The 16,184-nt window shown below is 47.0% G+C and overlaps 1 protein-coding gene across 2 annotated transcripts in view; it reads right to left on the reverse strand.

Moving 5' to 3' along the window:
* Window positions 1-4,083: 4,083 nt before the first annotated feature.
* The window catches only part of MEE18 (maternal effect embryo arrest 18), a 94,290-nt gene continuing 82,189 nt past the window's right edge, over window positions 4,084-16,184 (reverse strand). For both annotated transcript variants that reach the window (XM_086804287.1, XM_086804286.1), the window contains exon 13: window positions 4,084-4,624. In XM_086804287.1, coding sequence (XP_086660413.1) covers window positions 4,523-4,624 — 102 coding nt within the window. In that variant the 3' untranslated portion in view covers window positions 4,084-4,522. The remainder of the gene's footprint in view (window positions 4,625-16,184) is intronic.

Below are 16,184 nucleotides of genomic sequence, written 5' to 3' on the forward strand. Positions count from 1 at the left end.
TCTAACACTTTTTTATAAATTTCAAGGAGAGTTTTTATGCATCAAAAGTAGAACTTCTTAAAGGAACTGGCCCTTCTATCTTGAACTATACTTTATGAATTTTTCAATATGTATTAGTCTTGTGATATGGGACACGAGATTAATCCTGTGTGAAGGATTCCGATGCATACTTATCTCTAGACTTATGTGAGATAATTTATGGTGGTACGGGATATTAAAATTTATCACATAGAAGTTCTTATATAATATTTTGTGTAATTAGAGAATAAACTTGAATTTATATATTATACAACAATTGATCTCCTTTCCTCGCAATAAGCAAGCATACAACTTAAGTCAGTTGCTCACCCAAGCAGGAAGGATGTTACATAATGTTCACCCTTTAGTTGTACGAGAACGCCCGGAGACTTGTGTGCCATCCTAGTGAATTGGTAACACGGGTGATCCCACATTAAATAATGGTTACCTAGTGTTATTGACATAGCTTAAGACCATGCTTGACAAATGTATCTTGTTGAGGTGTAATAAGTAGTACCATGCTTGACAACTGTATTGTGATCAAAGTGAAACAAGTAGTGCCATGCTTGACAACTGTATTGTGATCAAAGTGAAACAAGTAGTGCCATGCTTGATTACTGTATTGTGGTTAAAGTGAAACAAGTGAACTATACTAGACAACTGCACACGATCAAAGTGTAACAAGTGGTTTATGCAATTGATGTGCCATACTAATTGAAAATGTAACAAGTGACAATACACTCCATGCTAGATGATGTGTATAATGATTCTCATCGTGAAACAAGTGGTAAGTGTATGTTGTGTTTGTGCCTATCAACGTTTTATATTGAATTAATTGTAGAGAAGAATAATTAATTGAAACAACTAATATGTTTATATATTTGAGAGATAAGTGATGAGCAAAGCGCGTATCGCACATAAGGAATCTTGTCTTTATCATATTATTATTTGTGATTTGATGATGAGTGCGAGGATCACCAATTTAAGTATCACACGAGTTTTATTGTTGCAGTCCATACCTTTGTGCCTTTGAGCCATACTCAGTCAATGAATCTCTAAGTCTGTTTGTGGTATTCCATGTCCATAGGAAACTTTGAGCCATGTTTGATCAACCTCTAAGCCATGTTCCGACCTCTGAGTTTACCTTCCAAGTTATGACGTCGATAGCAATTAACATGATGTTACTGTAGCATTTTCTTCTACAAAACTGAGGATAGTTGTTTCCTCAAACGGAAAGACTGTTTACAGATATATATTTTATCATATTTTCGATACATAATAATTATAAAAAATATATTTCATTTAATGTGTAAAAATCAGCTTAATAAATAAAATGTGTGAATGTGTACAAGGTTATATATATGCGAATATGCACAAGGTTATTTTATGAGTTATTTTTTACCACGTACCAAATGTTGTGCAAATTATTTATGCACGCTTATGCATGGCATTGCTATATTCCTAACATATATGCTAGAAGAGTTTTTTATTATTTATACTTAGTGTGTGAACAAGCTCTAATGCTTGAGCTATGTTTGTAAAAAGTGAAAAAACAAGCCCAATTTTGTACGCACAGCTATTAATAGCTCCTTGGGCTATATATTGAATAGAATTCTCAAAATACTCATGTCATGAAAGTGAAACTACACGCATGAAGAGAGAAGATTGCACCCAATCTTTGGTAATGTTGTTCTATCTCTCGTGTTTATGCTATGTTATGCTCTTTCATATCAAATTGATGCGAGTCTATGCTTTAATCTTGATGTATTTGTGCGTTTTTAATTATTTCTTCAAGTACTTAGGTCCCGTGAGACAAAGAATGCCAAAAGCATAACTGCATGAGATAACCACATTGCAAACCACAACATCCACACATAATATATCAAAGGTACTTAAGTAAAACTTAATCACCAAGCATCAAGAATAAAGCCAAAGAAGCCAACAACAAACAAGAAAATGCTACAAGAAAAAAAGAGCCAAGAGTGAAGCCAAGGAGTAAAGACCAAGAGCCAAGAAGCCAACAAGAAGATGGACGAGACAAAGAGCTAGGAAGACAAGAACGAAGCTGCACGAAGAGAAGGCAATCACACAAGGTCTTCATCAAGCAAAGCAGAAGAGACCATAATAACCTCACTTCTCTAGGCAAGAAATCAACAAAACCTCACTATCCAAGCCTATTTGTTTAGCCTACATATCATAAAAAGAAGTCACTATATGAGTAGACACCCATCTCATCACCTTAAGTAGCTATGTTGACACTAAGGGACGTGATGACAAGTTGGAACCAAATCTTACCACCTGAGAATAGCAAATTAAGCACCCATGAGGGATATTGGAGTTATAAATCTCACATCCAACCACCTTGCAATAGCTAAGAATATGACACCGAGAGGGGGTGTTGAGAAATATGGTGCCATGGAGCATAAGGCAGGCAAGAAGTGTTTGTAAGTCTAGCAAGCTTTTACATAAAAAAGCAAGAACTATCCCACATGAGCGAACAAAGCCAAGATATACCTACCTCATATAAAAGGAGTCACTTTGAAGCAAGCTCTCAAGACTTTGTATGAGTACAAGTCTCAATCTTGTACCCTAACTAAACTTTAGTCTAAAGCTTAGTTTTGTTTTCATCATCATGTGTGTACTTAGGCAACATCCACCTTAGCTTAGGGTTTTACATCCTCTCTTTAACCCACAAGCTTCCATAAGCATAGCTTGAGATGCTCATGTTTTTTAACACCATAGGCATAGCTTGAGGTATGCATGTTTTTCAACATCACAACCAATGAAGACCTAGCGACTAGGATAACCTATACCTCGCCTATCACTTTTTAGGTCGCCTTGCCATCAAGGCTACCCAAATCTTTCCACCTCTTTGCTTTGCATCCAATTGTTGTGGATTGATCCCGAACTATGCCACTTAAACTCGAACACCAACTTCATATCGCATCCTAGACCACTCACATCTTCCACCCCCAACAACAACTTTACCATTGACTTAAGTCGACTTGGGTGACGCAAGGACTTGGTCATTAAGGAGAAGGGCAAGTTAAGCACTCATTGATTAACAAAGTTTCACCTGTCCAACCAGTAGTAAGACACTTTGCCATCTTACTTGCTCAATCGAGATCCTAAAACATATAAACCAATCTTACGATGCACTTAATGTCAAATAAGAAAAGTACAAACGTCTTGAACAAAGTTTCTCAAGGCTAGTAGTAGAGGTCGGACCATTGGTTGGCCTATTGTGAAAACTAGTCATTTGCATCTAAGTCATTTTTGACAATAAGCAAAACACAGTCATTCCCTTGCAATAGTTTACTTCTAAGCTCTCCTCTTCTTCGTTGTATGCCATTGAATCTTGCATGGTTTCCAAAGTCTCTTAAAGTCAATTTTGTGGGGCTCACAAACAAGGATGTGAAGTGACTATTGAGAGCTAGTTGGCAGATATTGAGCAGAACAAGGAGGTTTCAAGGAGGTTTCGTAAGTACCAGAGACAGAAGTAGCGTGGATTATTTCCAAAGGTAATGATTACATTTGTAAATATCCCATTTTCCTTGATTGTAACAGTGGATTTCTTGTGTGCCTTTCTAGTTGATCTGTGTGATAAATGCTAAACAAGATAAACAAATTCATGAATAACAGCATAGCTCTTTCCCTAACTTGTCATGTGTGCAGAGGCATCATACCATTCACGGTAAGAATGTGCATATTGCACACCATCCAGATGAGCCTATTTTGGTCTTTAATTTGATGGGTGAAAGCTGTGATACTGGCTGGACACACACAGCAAAGAAAACACAGTCCAATCCCACCGCTACAAAAACATAAACAAATTACAACACTACATTTTTTACTTTTAGTGGGGCATTAATATTTGGTCACAGTGTGCCCACCAGAGCATGTGAAGGCTGGTGGATATCAAACCCAGGTCTTCCCCCTCGAAAACAAACCCTTCACCACCCACGGTACACTTGTGGACACTACACCCATTGCATTGTTACACTAAACTAGACAGAGTACTTGCATTCTTGGAAGATAAGTGGGAAGAGAAGTTGCAAGAGAAGGTGCAAAACGGTAATAAAAAAAGCACCCATGGTGCACACGGACACAAAATTGGTACCTACACTTTTCCATGCAGTACTCCGCAAGAATTCGTCAACAAGCTAGTTACTGCACATCAGAAATAAAAACTCATGTGCAAACAAATTTCAAATCGGGATTGATTTTCCATCCAACTATAATCCTTTGGTAATGCCAAAGGAAAGAATGTTCTCCATTGTCTCAGCTATATCTACTTCTTTTACACACTTATTCTTGCTAATTGCTTCCACCTCATTTTTTTTCCATTCTTGATCTTCTAGGCTCCAACAATCACCCACTTGGATGCATCATTTTTACTCTCTGCAACAGTTACCAGTTTTAAGAGTTCAACCAAGAAGTTGCATGTGAGTAGACTCATCACTAGCAAGAAGTCCCCAGCTAGCCACTGCAGTACGGTGTCAATTTAGGGAGCATGGGCTTGAATTGCATGTTTCAAGGCTTGAATTAAAGCCTTTGGCTCATAAATGGTGCTGCCTCTTTCATCACACGTGGTCTCCACAGTTACCTGTTCACAACACATGGTCACTCAATCACAATACTACCAAGCAAATGCATTCCCTTATTACATGAATTTTGTTTTCTTTGGGCGGGTTTTGAAAGAGGAAATTAGGAGGGAAGGGGGGGAAGGGAATTAAGCCAATACAAACATCATGATGAGTAAATGGCCAACGTTCGAAATATAAATGCAACTTTTGCACAAAAAGTCGGGAAGCTCTAATATGTGCACCCACACATCTATTTCCATGTGCATTTATACCACAGTTGTAATGAAACACATTTCATACTTTTTTGAACTTATGAAACCTTTAAAAACATTTTATAAGCTTCATATTTTTTTTCATAGAAGTGACGCTATCAAATAGCAACCTTGCCCATTAAAAAAATAAAGAAAAGGTACAATGTTTCTCCTTTTAGGCACGTGCCATCCTCAGCAAGTGCCTGCAAGTGTTGTCCTCCCAAAACCCACCTTAGAGGCTCTGTGTAATGAAGTTTGGGCTATAGAGACTCTATTTGTAACTCTTCAAATCTTCAATGAGAATCAAAAATCAAGAATCAGGTTTCACAATGCAAAATTTTTAATTTTCATGAGATGAAAAATAAAAAGATGGGCAAATCTTGCATGTTGTATACATTCGTAGGGATTTTAGGATAATTCTAGGCCAATTCTGGGATTTTTTAGGGAACCTGAAAGCGCACAAAGTTTTCAAAAGGTTTATTAAGGTATGAAACAATTTTGAAACAAGTGGAACCAACAATTTATATCCATGCATGCATTTATACTTGCAACCACACAAGTATGCATGGGTGCATGTTGAGCATGCACCACAAACATTCACGCATACCTAATCCAAGAATAGGCATATCTGTTTGTTTTGTATTCATTGATTGTATTGATCCTGGCCAGTGTGCCTATCGATTGTTCCTGAATAAATTCCTGAAAGGGGGTGGGGCTTGTTCCCCGCTCAATGTGTTGTACTGTGCAAGATCCCTATCTCTCTATTCCCTTCTATCTCTCCCCTCTCTCTCTATATCTTTATCTCTTGGACGCATGGTTGGGTCTATCACTGCATGCCCCATTGGGCTTATAGGTGCCATGCCAGAGAGGCTCTGGGAGGGTTTGATACACTTGATTTCCAAGGAGGGTGGTAACAGACTGGAGATCCGGTACTAGAGACCCATTAGTCTTCTAGGGACCACCTATAAGATCCTGGCCAAGGCCATCAGCAGGACAGTTCAGCCCTTTCTCCCGGACTTGATTCATGACACTCAGACCGGCTTTGTTTAGGATCGGAGCATTGTGGACAACATTTTCACCTTCTGGGAGAGGCGACAGCTTCGGCCACGATGCGGCAGCAGGACCTCATGGTGCTACTCCTAGACTTTGAGAAAGCTTATGAAAGGGTGGATTCGAGCTTTCTGGAGGGCAGGATGAGCCAGATGGGATTCCCCGTGGAGTGGATTCGTAGAGTCTTGGGATTTTACTCAGCCTCGCACAGCCAGGTTCTCATTCAGGGAGCCCGTGGTGAAAGATTTCTCCTTTCCCGCTCAGTTCGGCAAGGCTGCCCTTTGGCACCTAACCTCTTCTTATTTGTCGCCGAGGCCATAACACAGTTTTCTTTCAGCCCAAAAGATCGGACTTCGGGGATTTCGTCCCCCCCTTTGCATGCAAGAGGAGCTACTTGACTCAGAGTTTGCAGATGACACAGCAGCTTTCCTTTCCGGAGATGTGGGGAATCTCTAGAGATTCGCAGAGGCGATCGAGGTTTTTTGTCGCACATCAGGAGCACAGGTCAACTAGCACAAGTCGTGTGGTTTTTAGGTAGACTCTACACCTGCCCCGACTTGGCGCCCAGTTGAGGCTTTCCAATGGATCCCGAGGGGCACTCCAATTCGCTATCTTGGTTGCTAGGTTGGCATTGACATCTCTCCTGAGCAGCAAGTCGCCCATCTTCTTCTGAGTATTCAGAAAAAACTTTTATACTGGATTTCTATGAGGCTCTCCCTCACACGTAGAGTGGTGGTGGCAAACCAGGTTCTTCTTGCCACCATGTGGCATATCACTTCGTTCTAGGCCTTCTCTCGGGGCATATATTGGCCAGGTACACTGGTTGATCAGGAAATTCCTATGGGCCGACAATGATGGGAAGCCAGCTAGGGCAAAGGTGGCATGGAGAGTGATCATTCAGCCACATAGTAGAGGGGGGCTAGGCCTCATTGACCCCACTATTCATAGCCATTCCCTGTTCGGCAAGTTGATCATTCGAGGACTCCTTCCAGGTGGTGAACCCTGGAAGGACTTCCTCTTGGCCCGGATTTCAGCCCGCACCCCGAGTCTAGGGGAGCCTTGGCCGCAGAGTACCAGATGGATTTTCACAGAGACGCGGGCCCGCGGTTTTACCCAATTTTTGAAGACAGATTTGCAGCCAGCTTACTTCGAGCTTGGGATCACCTCAAGTCATTTCTCTGCACCGCCCCTTCCGCCCCGTTGCCCTCCTCCCCCCGGCTGTTTTTCGCCACCCCTTCTCTACGCCACCCCTTCCACCCTCCTTGCCCCCAGCTGTTTTTCGCTTCCCCTTTTCTGCACCTCCCTGCACCCCCCCCCCCCTTCCCCCCTTCCGCCTTGACGCCCTCCTCCCCCCATATTGCCCCTCTTTCTCACCCCTGTGTAGCCCTCCCTGCCTGCGCCACCCTGTCAGCCTGCCCCTTTCTTCCTAGCTGCTCGATCCCCCCCCCCCCCTCTTCCCGAGTCTCCACCTTCCCTCCTCCGCAGCTTCTCCCTGTTTTCCTTCCCCTCCTGTTCCTGCAAGTAGTTTTTTCACGTTGTTAGAGACGTTTTCCTTTCCGCAAGTCTCGGCATTTTCTAGTCTTCACCCTTTAAGAGGATTCCATGGCAGCCGCTCCATCAACCCCGACTGAGGCCGCTGTTGGTTACTTATCTTTTCCTGAAACCGACCTTCAAATCCTCGCTACGATTGTTGCAACATTAGAGGCCTTCACCTTGGTTTGCAAGATTGTTGGTAACCGCCCTGCGCGCAAGCAAAACTCACAGATCTTTTGCAGGCGAGCCTTATAGGTGAGCCTGCAAAGATCGTAAACATTCACTTTCTGGGGCGTGGCTACTATGAGGTGGTGTTGGACTCGCCAGCGGTGTCAGACTGAGGCATGCAGTTGAGCCCCCGTGCATTGTGTATGGCCAAAGCCTTCTTTGCGCAATGGGAGCACAGCTTCGACCCTGTGTCTGACCCACTGGGTGGCGTGTCGAGCTTCCTAGTGAAAGTTTGCTTCCCCAAGCTTGCCTCGTCCCTCGCACGGGCAACCGCGATTCCAGCCCTTCACATCTGTGTTGCCTCGCCAGATTCAGTGCCTCACGTTATATCTATACCATGCCTTCAGGGTGACCCATCATTCAACGAGTGGAGTACTCAGGCTTCAAGGCCAATGTTTCATTTGCAAGCAGATGAGACACCTCGCCAAATCTTGCCCTCAGCGCCAGTCTAGGAGAGCGCCTCCTCTGGTCCCCTCCCCCCAAAATTCCCGTTCAGATCCTCACCAGGGGACAAAAGAGAGGCAGGCTCCTAGGCAACACCCAGCCGTGGACGACCAAGCTGCCGGAGAGTGGCAGACCGTTGGCCCACGCCCCACGCCCTGGCCGTCAGCCAACGACCAGAGCTGAGCGCCGCCTCCGTGCACGCCAAGCTGGCAGAGTACACGAGGATCCAGTTTTGCCAGAAAACCATTTCGAGCATTTATCACAGCAGCCACTCGTTGGCGATGGACCCCCTCGAGTCATGGAGAGGGTCCCTCTGACCCCTATGGTTTGGCGGCCGCTTTCCTGTCGAGATTCCTCCTCCGGCTCTCAGTGTCCAATGAGGCCAGTAGGCCCCACTAAGCCCCTGACGAGCCTCTCCAAGCAGCCTACCTTCCCGTTGGATCACTCCCAGCCACGCCCTTCTCTTGCCTCTCTGCACCCCCCCCCCCCTCTTCCCAACCCCCTCCTCCATCTTCGCCCCCAAATCTTCCGCAGTAATCCCTTCTTCTCCATCTTCCTCATCAAAGTCCATCCTCTCCCCTCCCTTCGCCTCTCCAGAGCACTTCCGTTGGCCTCCAGCAGCCCCGACCCGGAGCGAAGACAACCAGCAAGTTACGTTCGGCGCTTGAATCATCGTTTTTCTAAGCTTGTAGAGATGACCATTACCGCTTCCCCGGTGAGGGCTCTCCTGTCAAAGTCCCCAAGTGGACTACCAAACGATCTTGGGGCTACCTGTGGATTAAAGTTTCTTCCCATTCGGATATGTGTGGTTTTCCATCACTCCAGGCCCTCTACGCCAGAGAGTGGCACAATGATCTCTTTTCCTTTGAGTGCAGCTCCGAGGACGGAGTGGGACTCGGACTCGGTGACCGCCACCATCCAGGGACAGGGAGTTGAGCTTTCCTACCATCTTCACGACCTTTGCATCACCGACTCCTCACCCATCTATGGCCATTGGCTAGGATGGAGCCTGGAGGCTCAGGCCACAGAGACCAAGATGGAGAGATGGTAGCCTCCAGCTTGGAGGTGCTGCTTTTTGTGTTCCTACATATCTCAGTCACAGTACCTCTCTGCCCTTCTTACAGATACCTCCATTGTGATCGATGGAGTTCGGAGTATGCATACTCTCGCGCTCAGACAAAGTGGTGGCACATGGAGGAAAGGATCCGTGCCTACTTGGCGCGCCTTCATCCCAGGACGGATTGTGATTATTTCCCGTCTAAACCCTCACCCAAGACTCTTATGGCAATTCCGATAGTTCCGCCTCCCACAGAGATTGCCTCATGGAACATTCGGGGTTTAGGGGGACCTCAGTGCTTTCAGAGATGGGGCATCCTTATAACATATCAAAAGTCTACATCATCACCAACATCTACATGATCATCAACATGATCACTACTAGAGTGTCCATCAAGAGAGTTCTCTGAAGAGGACTCTTCGAAGGTGGACGAGACACTCTGGGGATCATTCTCGCTAAGTAGGTTGCCGTCATCATCAAACAAGGGCTCTCTAGGCAGTGGGGTATCATCATGAGGGGACAATGGAATATCATCATGAAGGCGGGGATAGGAGCTCGAGGATCCCCGCCTCACATATGTGCGAAGGCCACCCTCTGCCGATGTCGAAGGCGGAGGCCTATGAACTCCAACAGCTCGGTCCCGTCCATGCTGACTCCTGGTGCTGCGAGTATCTGCTACCACAAGCTCACTATAGAGCTCCATGAAGATTGCCTCCTCCTCCTCATCAGGTTATTGATTGACACTTGCAAAGTTTTCACTCGTCAACGTGAAAGTGTCAACACTGACCTACACTTGCAAAGTTTTCACTCGTCAACGTGAAAGTGTCAACATTGACCTACAATTTAAGGCACAAAAGTTGAGTCTGTACACAACTTAAAAGTTATGAGTCATGACAAGTTAGAGTCTAGACTTGTCACTTACCTGCTTGCGACTACCCATACTAAGAATGCCCTGCATCATGCGCAAGTTAGTGCGGCAGTAGACCAACCACTCCAACTGTCGTGTGCTCAGTCGATTGCGTATCCTCGTGTGTATGAGAGAATAGGAACTCCAATTCCTCTCACATGCACCCGTAGAACAATCCTGGGCTAGGACCCTTAAGGCTATGGGTTGGAGATGCTCTAGTCCATACCCAAAATTGTCCCACCAAAAAAGGGGCTTCACAAGTGACTCCCTCCTCCAGCAAGTGGAAGACGAAAAGGAGGTTTGTCCTCTCTGATCAACATAGCAGCCCAACTCCTCTAGAAAGGCATTGTGCTCATCAACTGGCACAGCTCGAAGCATATATGCATCCTGATCTTGTCGAAGCTCCCTATCGGTGCAAACTACTGGAGACTTGTAGGCTGGATGTACCAATGCTGCAAACCCGTGGATTGGTTTGTGCATCCACCTCCATCTCTTATGTGCAATCTCCATGATTTGTGCTCGCTCGTCAAATGTAATGTCTGTGCAAGCCTCCAACTCCACAAGGGCAGCTCTAAAGAAGTGGACAAGAAGGCCCATGGTGGACCCCTCGCAATCTGTCAGCCGCAAGAGCCTATAGAATGGAGTCATAGCAATGACATTTGCTCGGACTCTAGTCCAAAATCTCTCCTGCAGGCAAAAGCGTTGCATGGCTTTGGCCTCTTCAGTGACGTGCTCATCCCATTCGTTCCACATGGTGGAAACAACTGTCTAGCGAAGGGCGGGCCTCACATCGTATAGACGCTCCAAAACCAGCCACATGTAGGCAAAGCGGGTGGCCGATGGCTTCTTCAAGTCAAGCCTGCTATGCTCACGAAACATAGCAAGCACCTTCACCTTTAGCATGAAGAAGTTGACAATAGATGTAGCTTGTTGCACAATCCTCTTCACCCAACCGAGCTTTGCCACATCATCCATGAGTAAGTCAACGCAATGACTCGCACATGGAGTCCACACAATGGTGGGGAATTCCGCCTCAAGCAAGCGGCCCATGCGTCGACAATTTGATGCATTGTCGGTGATGACTTGCACCACATTTTGAGCCCCAACCTACATGGTAGGATAAATCATATGAGTTGAGGGCTTTGCACAAATGACAAAATCAGCCACACTTAAGTAAAATAATGCTTACCTCTATGATCGCTTGCCTAATATGGCGGTAGATGAAACTCCCGGTAGTCTTTCTCCCCCTTCTCCCGGTGTCAACCGCACGCAAGAAGTATTTGCCAAGCGGGCAAGACACAATGATGTTGATAATGCCACGCTTCCTTTGATCACTCCATCCATCTGTGAGAATAGAACATCCATACTTCGTCCATGTGGCTCGAATCGGGTCAAGGGCTCGATCAATTCTCTCCTTCTCTTCACCAATCTTCCTCGTGCGCATAGCCGTGTAAGAGACCCCCGTCCACCCCTCACATGGGCCCACATTCGCAATCGCCGTCACAATCTTCTTCCATTGCTCCTTTTGGAGTACATTGAAGGCAAGATTGCATTCAATAATGGTGCGAGCAATTTCTATCTCCGCAAGGCGTTGCCGCTCCTTAAGGAATGCAACCGAACCTCTCACACTACCCGTGACTTGGTGGAGAGAGGGTTGCACCCCTTCACGCTCCACCACCCTTTGCCTTTTGCCCGATGCGGAGGCGGACCGTGAATCCGTGGAAGTGGCAGTGGAGGATACACCAATGAAAGAGCCGGTGGCCGCTTCATCATGTGCCGATGGTGGTGCTAGTGGTGGTGCCGGTGCGTGTGTTGATGATGCTCCTCTACTTGAATTTGAGCGGCCGCTCATCTTCCACGAAATGTCATCGGCAATGCTTTGCGGAATCTCCTTGCATGGGGCAACTTGTCCCCCAATCTTTGAAAGGTGCTGGAGAAGCCTTGTTGCACCACTGGTGTATGACTTGCCGCAATATCGGCATGTCCAATGATGGGAGTTGGACTTCTTGGTGTCCTTCTCCACATTGAGGCAATGCAAATCAAAAGCCTCATGCTTCTCCCGAGGCATGATGGATAAGAGAAGGGCTAAAGCGTGGAGTAGAGGAGAGAGCGTAAAGAAGATGAAGTATGGGAAGAGCTTGGAGGAAGAGAACTTGGAGTAGAGGCTCAAGTGGGATGGAAGGAGCTTGGAGGAGAGTGGAGGAGGGTGGAGGAGAGGCTTGGAGTAGAGGCTTAGTCCTTGAGGCTTGGAGTAGATGGAGGGTGGTGGAGGAGAGGCTTGGAGTAGATGGAGGAGAGGCTTGGTCCTTGAGGCTTTTATAGAAGGACTCAGGAGAGATGCCCATTTTGAAAGGAAAACAGCCAAAAAAAACGGGCAAAAAACGGTCAGAAAAAACGGGCAGAAAAACGGCTATTTCCAACGGGCAGAAACAGGACAAAATCGTACCGTACGGAACAAATCGTACGTACGATCTGATCCGTACGACGTACGAAACTAAGCCTAGTAGGCGGAGCCATCTTATGGAGTACACTTCAGTAGGCCCTTCCTCACGTTGACTTTTGGTGCATGGGTGGAGACTTTAAGTGATTGAGGCAGCAGAGGACGGTCTCGGAGGAGAGACAGCCACAGTTTCCGGCGCGGAGTACTCTACATGGGAGGAGTTGATACTTGCACTCAGGGAACAGGACCCATGGCATCTTCCGGAGTTTGGTCGTCGCCCTGGGAGTCTGTGCTTCTTGCGGTCTGATAAAAGGAGCACCGGCCCCAACCTCTCTAGACTTGACAAGTTCTATGTGGATGAGTGGGCTTGCAGTCGTGGAGGGCATGATCGGTAGCTTGGCGGGCACTACTTTTTCAAATCACGGTCTGGTTATTTTGTCCTTAGAGGACCCCTGGAGGCAGGATAGGCACGCAAGCTCCACGATTCCAGATAGCCTCATACAAGACCCCGAGATCTGCAACAAGATAGAGCATATATGAGCGGCACTAGATTTTATTTCAAGCTCTGCCGCTTGCACCTTGGTGAGATCAACAGCTTTCTGCAAGAGGCAACCCACATCAGACTGGAGGGATTTCGCAAGCACGAGAGGAATCTGAGGAGGGGTCTAGCTTCTCTTCAATAGCTTCAAGAGAGCTCTCCAGATAGCTCTTGGATAAAGAGTCAGCTCGTTGTCACCCGTATAGAGATCAGATCCATTGAGCAGAGGAGAGTGGAGTACAGATACCATGCCAGAGCTTCTTTTTGGACCCAAGCCAACGACAGAGTCACAAGGGATTTCTTTAAGATAGCTAGCCCCCATAGGAGGAGAGATGGCATTCGTAGGGTGCACGGCCAAGATGGAGCTATTGTTTCTGATCCCCCCCCCCCCCCCCCCCCCCCCCCAGGTGAGAGCCATCTCACGATGGATTTTTTCCAATCCCTTCTCACTAGAGCCCCCGTATCTCCACAAGTGGTGGACGTGCGTGAGAGGGTCTGGCAGAAAATGAGAGAGGTGGTCCCCCCCGCTCTTCGATCCTTCTTATTGACTCTTTTCACTGTAAAGGAGCTGGCAGAGGCACTAACGGCTCTTCCTAGGGGCAAATGCCTAGGGGTGGATGGGCTTCCAGTCTCTTTTTTTCTTCATCACTAGGACCTCATAGAAGGCGGCCTCCGAGTTGCCTTCAATGAGATTAAGAGCACAAGTGCCATGCCATAGAGGCTTTTAGAGGATTTGATTCACCTGATTCTTAAGAAGGGCGGTAATAGATTGGAGATCTGGTAGTGGAGACCCATCACCCTTCTTGGGACCGCCTACAAGATTTTGGCCAAGGCCATCAGCAAGAGACTTCAGCCTTTCCTCTCGCTAACTTGATCCATGACACTCAGACAGGTTTTGTTCAGGATGGGAGCATCCTGGACAACATCTTCACCTTCTGGGAGGCGACTGCTTCGGCCAGGATGCGGTAGCAAGACCTCATAGTGCCACTCCTCGACTTTGAGAAAGCTTATGATAGGGTGGATTGGAGCTTTCTGGAGGGCACAATGAGCGGATGGATTTCCCCGAGGAGTGGATCCATGGTGTTTCAAGACTTTACTCAGCCTCTCACAGTTAAGTTCTCATTCAAGGAGCCCACGGATACAGATTTCCCCTTTCCCGCTCGGTCCAACAGGGCTGTCCTCTAGCACCTTATCTTTTCCTATTCGTCGTTGAGGCCATGAGTAGTTTTCACTCAGCTTAGGAGATGGGGCTCCAGGGACTGCGTCTCCCCCTCCATTCTCAGAAGGTGCTGCTGGACTGAGAGTTTGCAGATGATACAACAGCCTACAACCAAAGTGCAAGAGATGGCCACATGCAAGCATGTAGGCAACTATCCCATCAATCGATACCATGCAAAGTGGGAAGTCTCCACACATGTATTCTTTGAGGCATGGCTGGCCAACTGATGGCATCCTCTAACCTCTCATATTGGCCGAGGATAAAGAGCAACATATGGACGAGTGAAAATGTCACTGGCACGATCAACAAGATCTCTCTGATGTACATAATGCTCAGCTTTCTACTCTATAATTCGCTGGCGCATCACCTCATCAACAAGCGTCTGCCTCCCAATAGTTTATGTGACCTCTCAACTGCTCTGCATACTCTACCTTGGTCTAGCTCAGCTTTTGCCAACTCCAGCTCCAATCTGACCTACTGCAACTAGGCAAAAAGAGCCTCTATTGCATCCTCTTCTCTATGCCTCGACTCTCTCCTCATTTCCGCTCTGACATGCACCAACTACTGTGTCTCTTTATTGTGGCTATGTCTTTGAAAAAAGTCGTGGAGACATGGTGTATGGACTGTGTGGCCACATGTACATCTTGGCTAACATGTGTTCTCAATGACTTTACTCAAGACATAGGGACAAATGAAGCTGCCGGGTGTGTCCTGCAATGTGTTGTTGTTTGTTGCCTGCCCATGCGGCCTCCCCCAGCTCCATCGCCAGGCCTAATACTAGAGTAGTCAACCTACCTCCCCAAAAACAAACTCCGCATACAACTGCTTCAAGAAGTATATGGGAATTTAGTGGTTGTGCGATAGCTTCCAATAAACGTTTAAGTATCTGCTGCTGTAAATGTGTATCGGGAGATGTTGGGAATCTCCAACGAATCGCTCAAGCAATCAAGATCTTATGTCGCACATCAAGAGCGCAAATCAACTAGCACAAGTCGTGTGGCTTCTGGGTAGGCACTACACCCGCCCCCACTTGGCGCCAGTTGAGTCTTTCCAGTGGATCCCGAGGGGCACTCCATTCGTTATCTTGGATGTCAGGTGGGCATCCATATTTCTCCGGAGCAGTAGCTCGCCCCTCTTCTTCTAAGCATCCGGAAGAAGCTTATGTACTAGAGCTTCGTGAGGCTCTCTCTTGTTGGTAGAGTGGTAGTGGCAAACTAGGCCCTTCTTGCCACCATGCGGTACATTACTTCTTGTTGGGCCTTCTCCCAAGCATGTATTGGTCAGATGCAGCAACGGCTGATCCAGAATTTCTTATGGGCCGCCGGCAGTGACTGGAGGCCTACCAGGGTCAAGGTGGCTTGGAGAGTGATCATTCAGCCGCAACATAGAGGGGGCCTAGGCATAATTGACCTTGCGATTTAGAGCCGCGCCGTATTGGGCAAGCTAATTGTGAGAGGATTTCTTCCCGGTAGCAAGCCCTGGAAGGACTTCCTCCTGGCCTGGATTTCAGCCCGACCCCGAGTCTAGGTGGCCCTTGGCCGCAGAGTACCAAATGGATCTTCACAGAGATGCGGGCCCATGGATTTAGCCCTACTTTTGAGGACAGATTTGCAACCAGCTTACTCCGAGCTTGGGATCACCTTAGGCTGGCCCTTAGACAGCTAGCTCCGGTTGCTTCACAGGAGCGTCTTCGACAGCCATTGATCTGGAACCCCTTGATCCGTTTACCCAATGGCCATATGCTGGGGGCCGGACCTCATGTATCATGGGGCCCACTGAGCTTAGGACCTACTAGGTCCCTTGGAGACTGGCTTGCACACAGGCAGTTACCACCGGAGGTTCAGGAGAGGGGTCTCGCAAGGATCCACAGCAGAGACAGGCTCAGCAGCAATATCGACTCTACTATTCCTCAG

The sequence above is a fragment of the Cibotium barometz genome, chromosome 10 (assembly GCF_041138505.1).
Source record: "Cibotium barometz isolate CiBa-2024 chromosome 10, ASM4113850v1, whole genome shotgun sequence".
In the NCBI taxonomy this organism is placed as follows: Eukaryota; Viridiplantae; Streptophyta; class Polypodiopsida; order Cyatheales; family Cibotiaceae; genus Cibotium; species Cibotium barometz.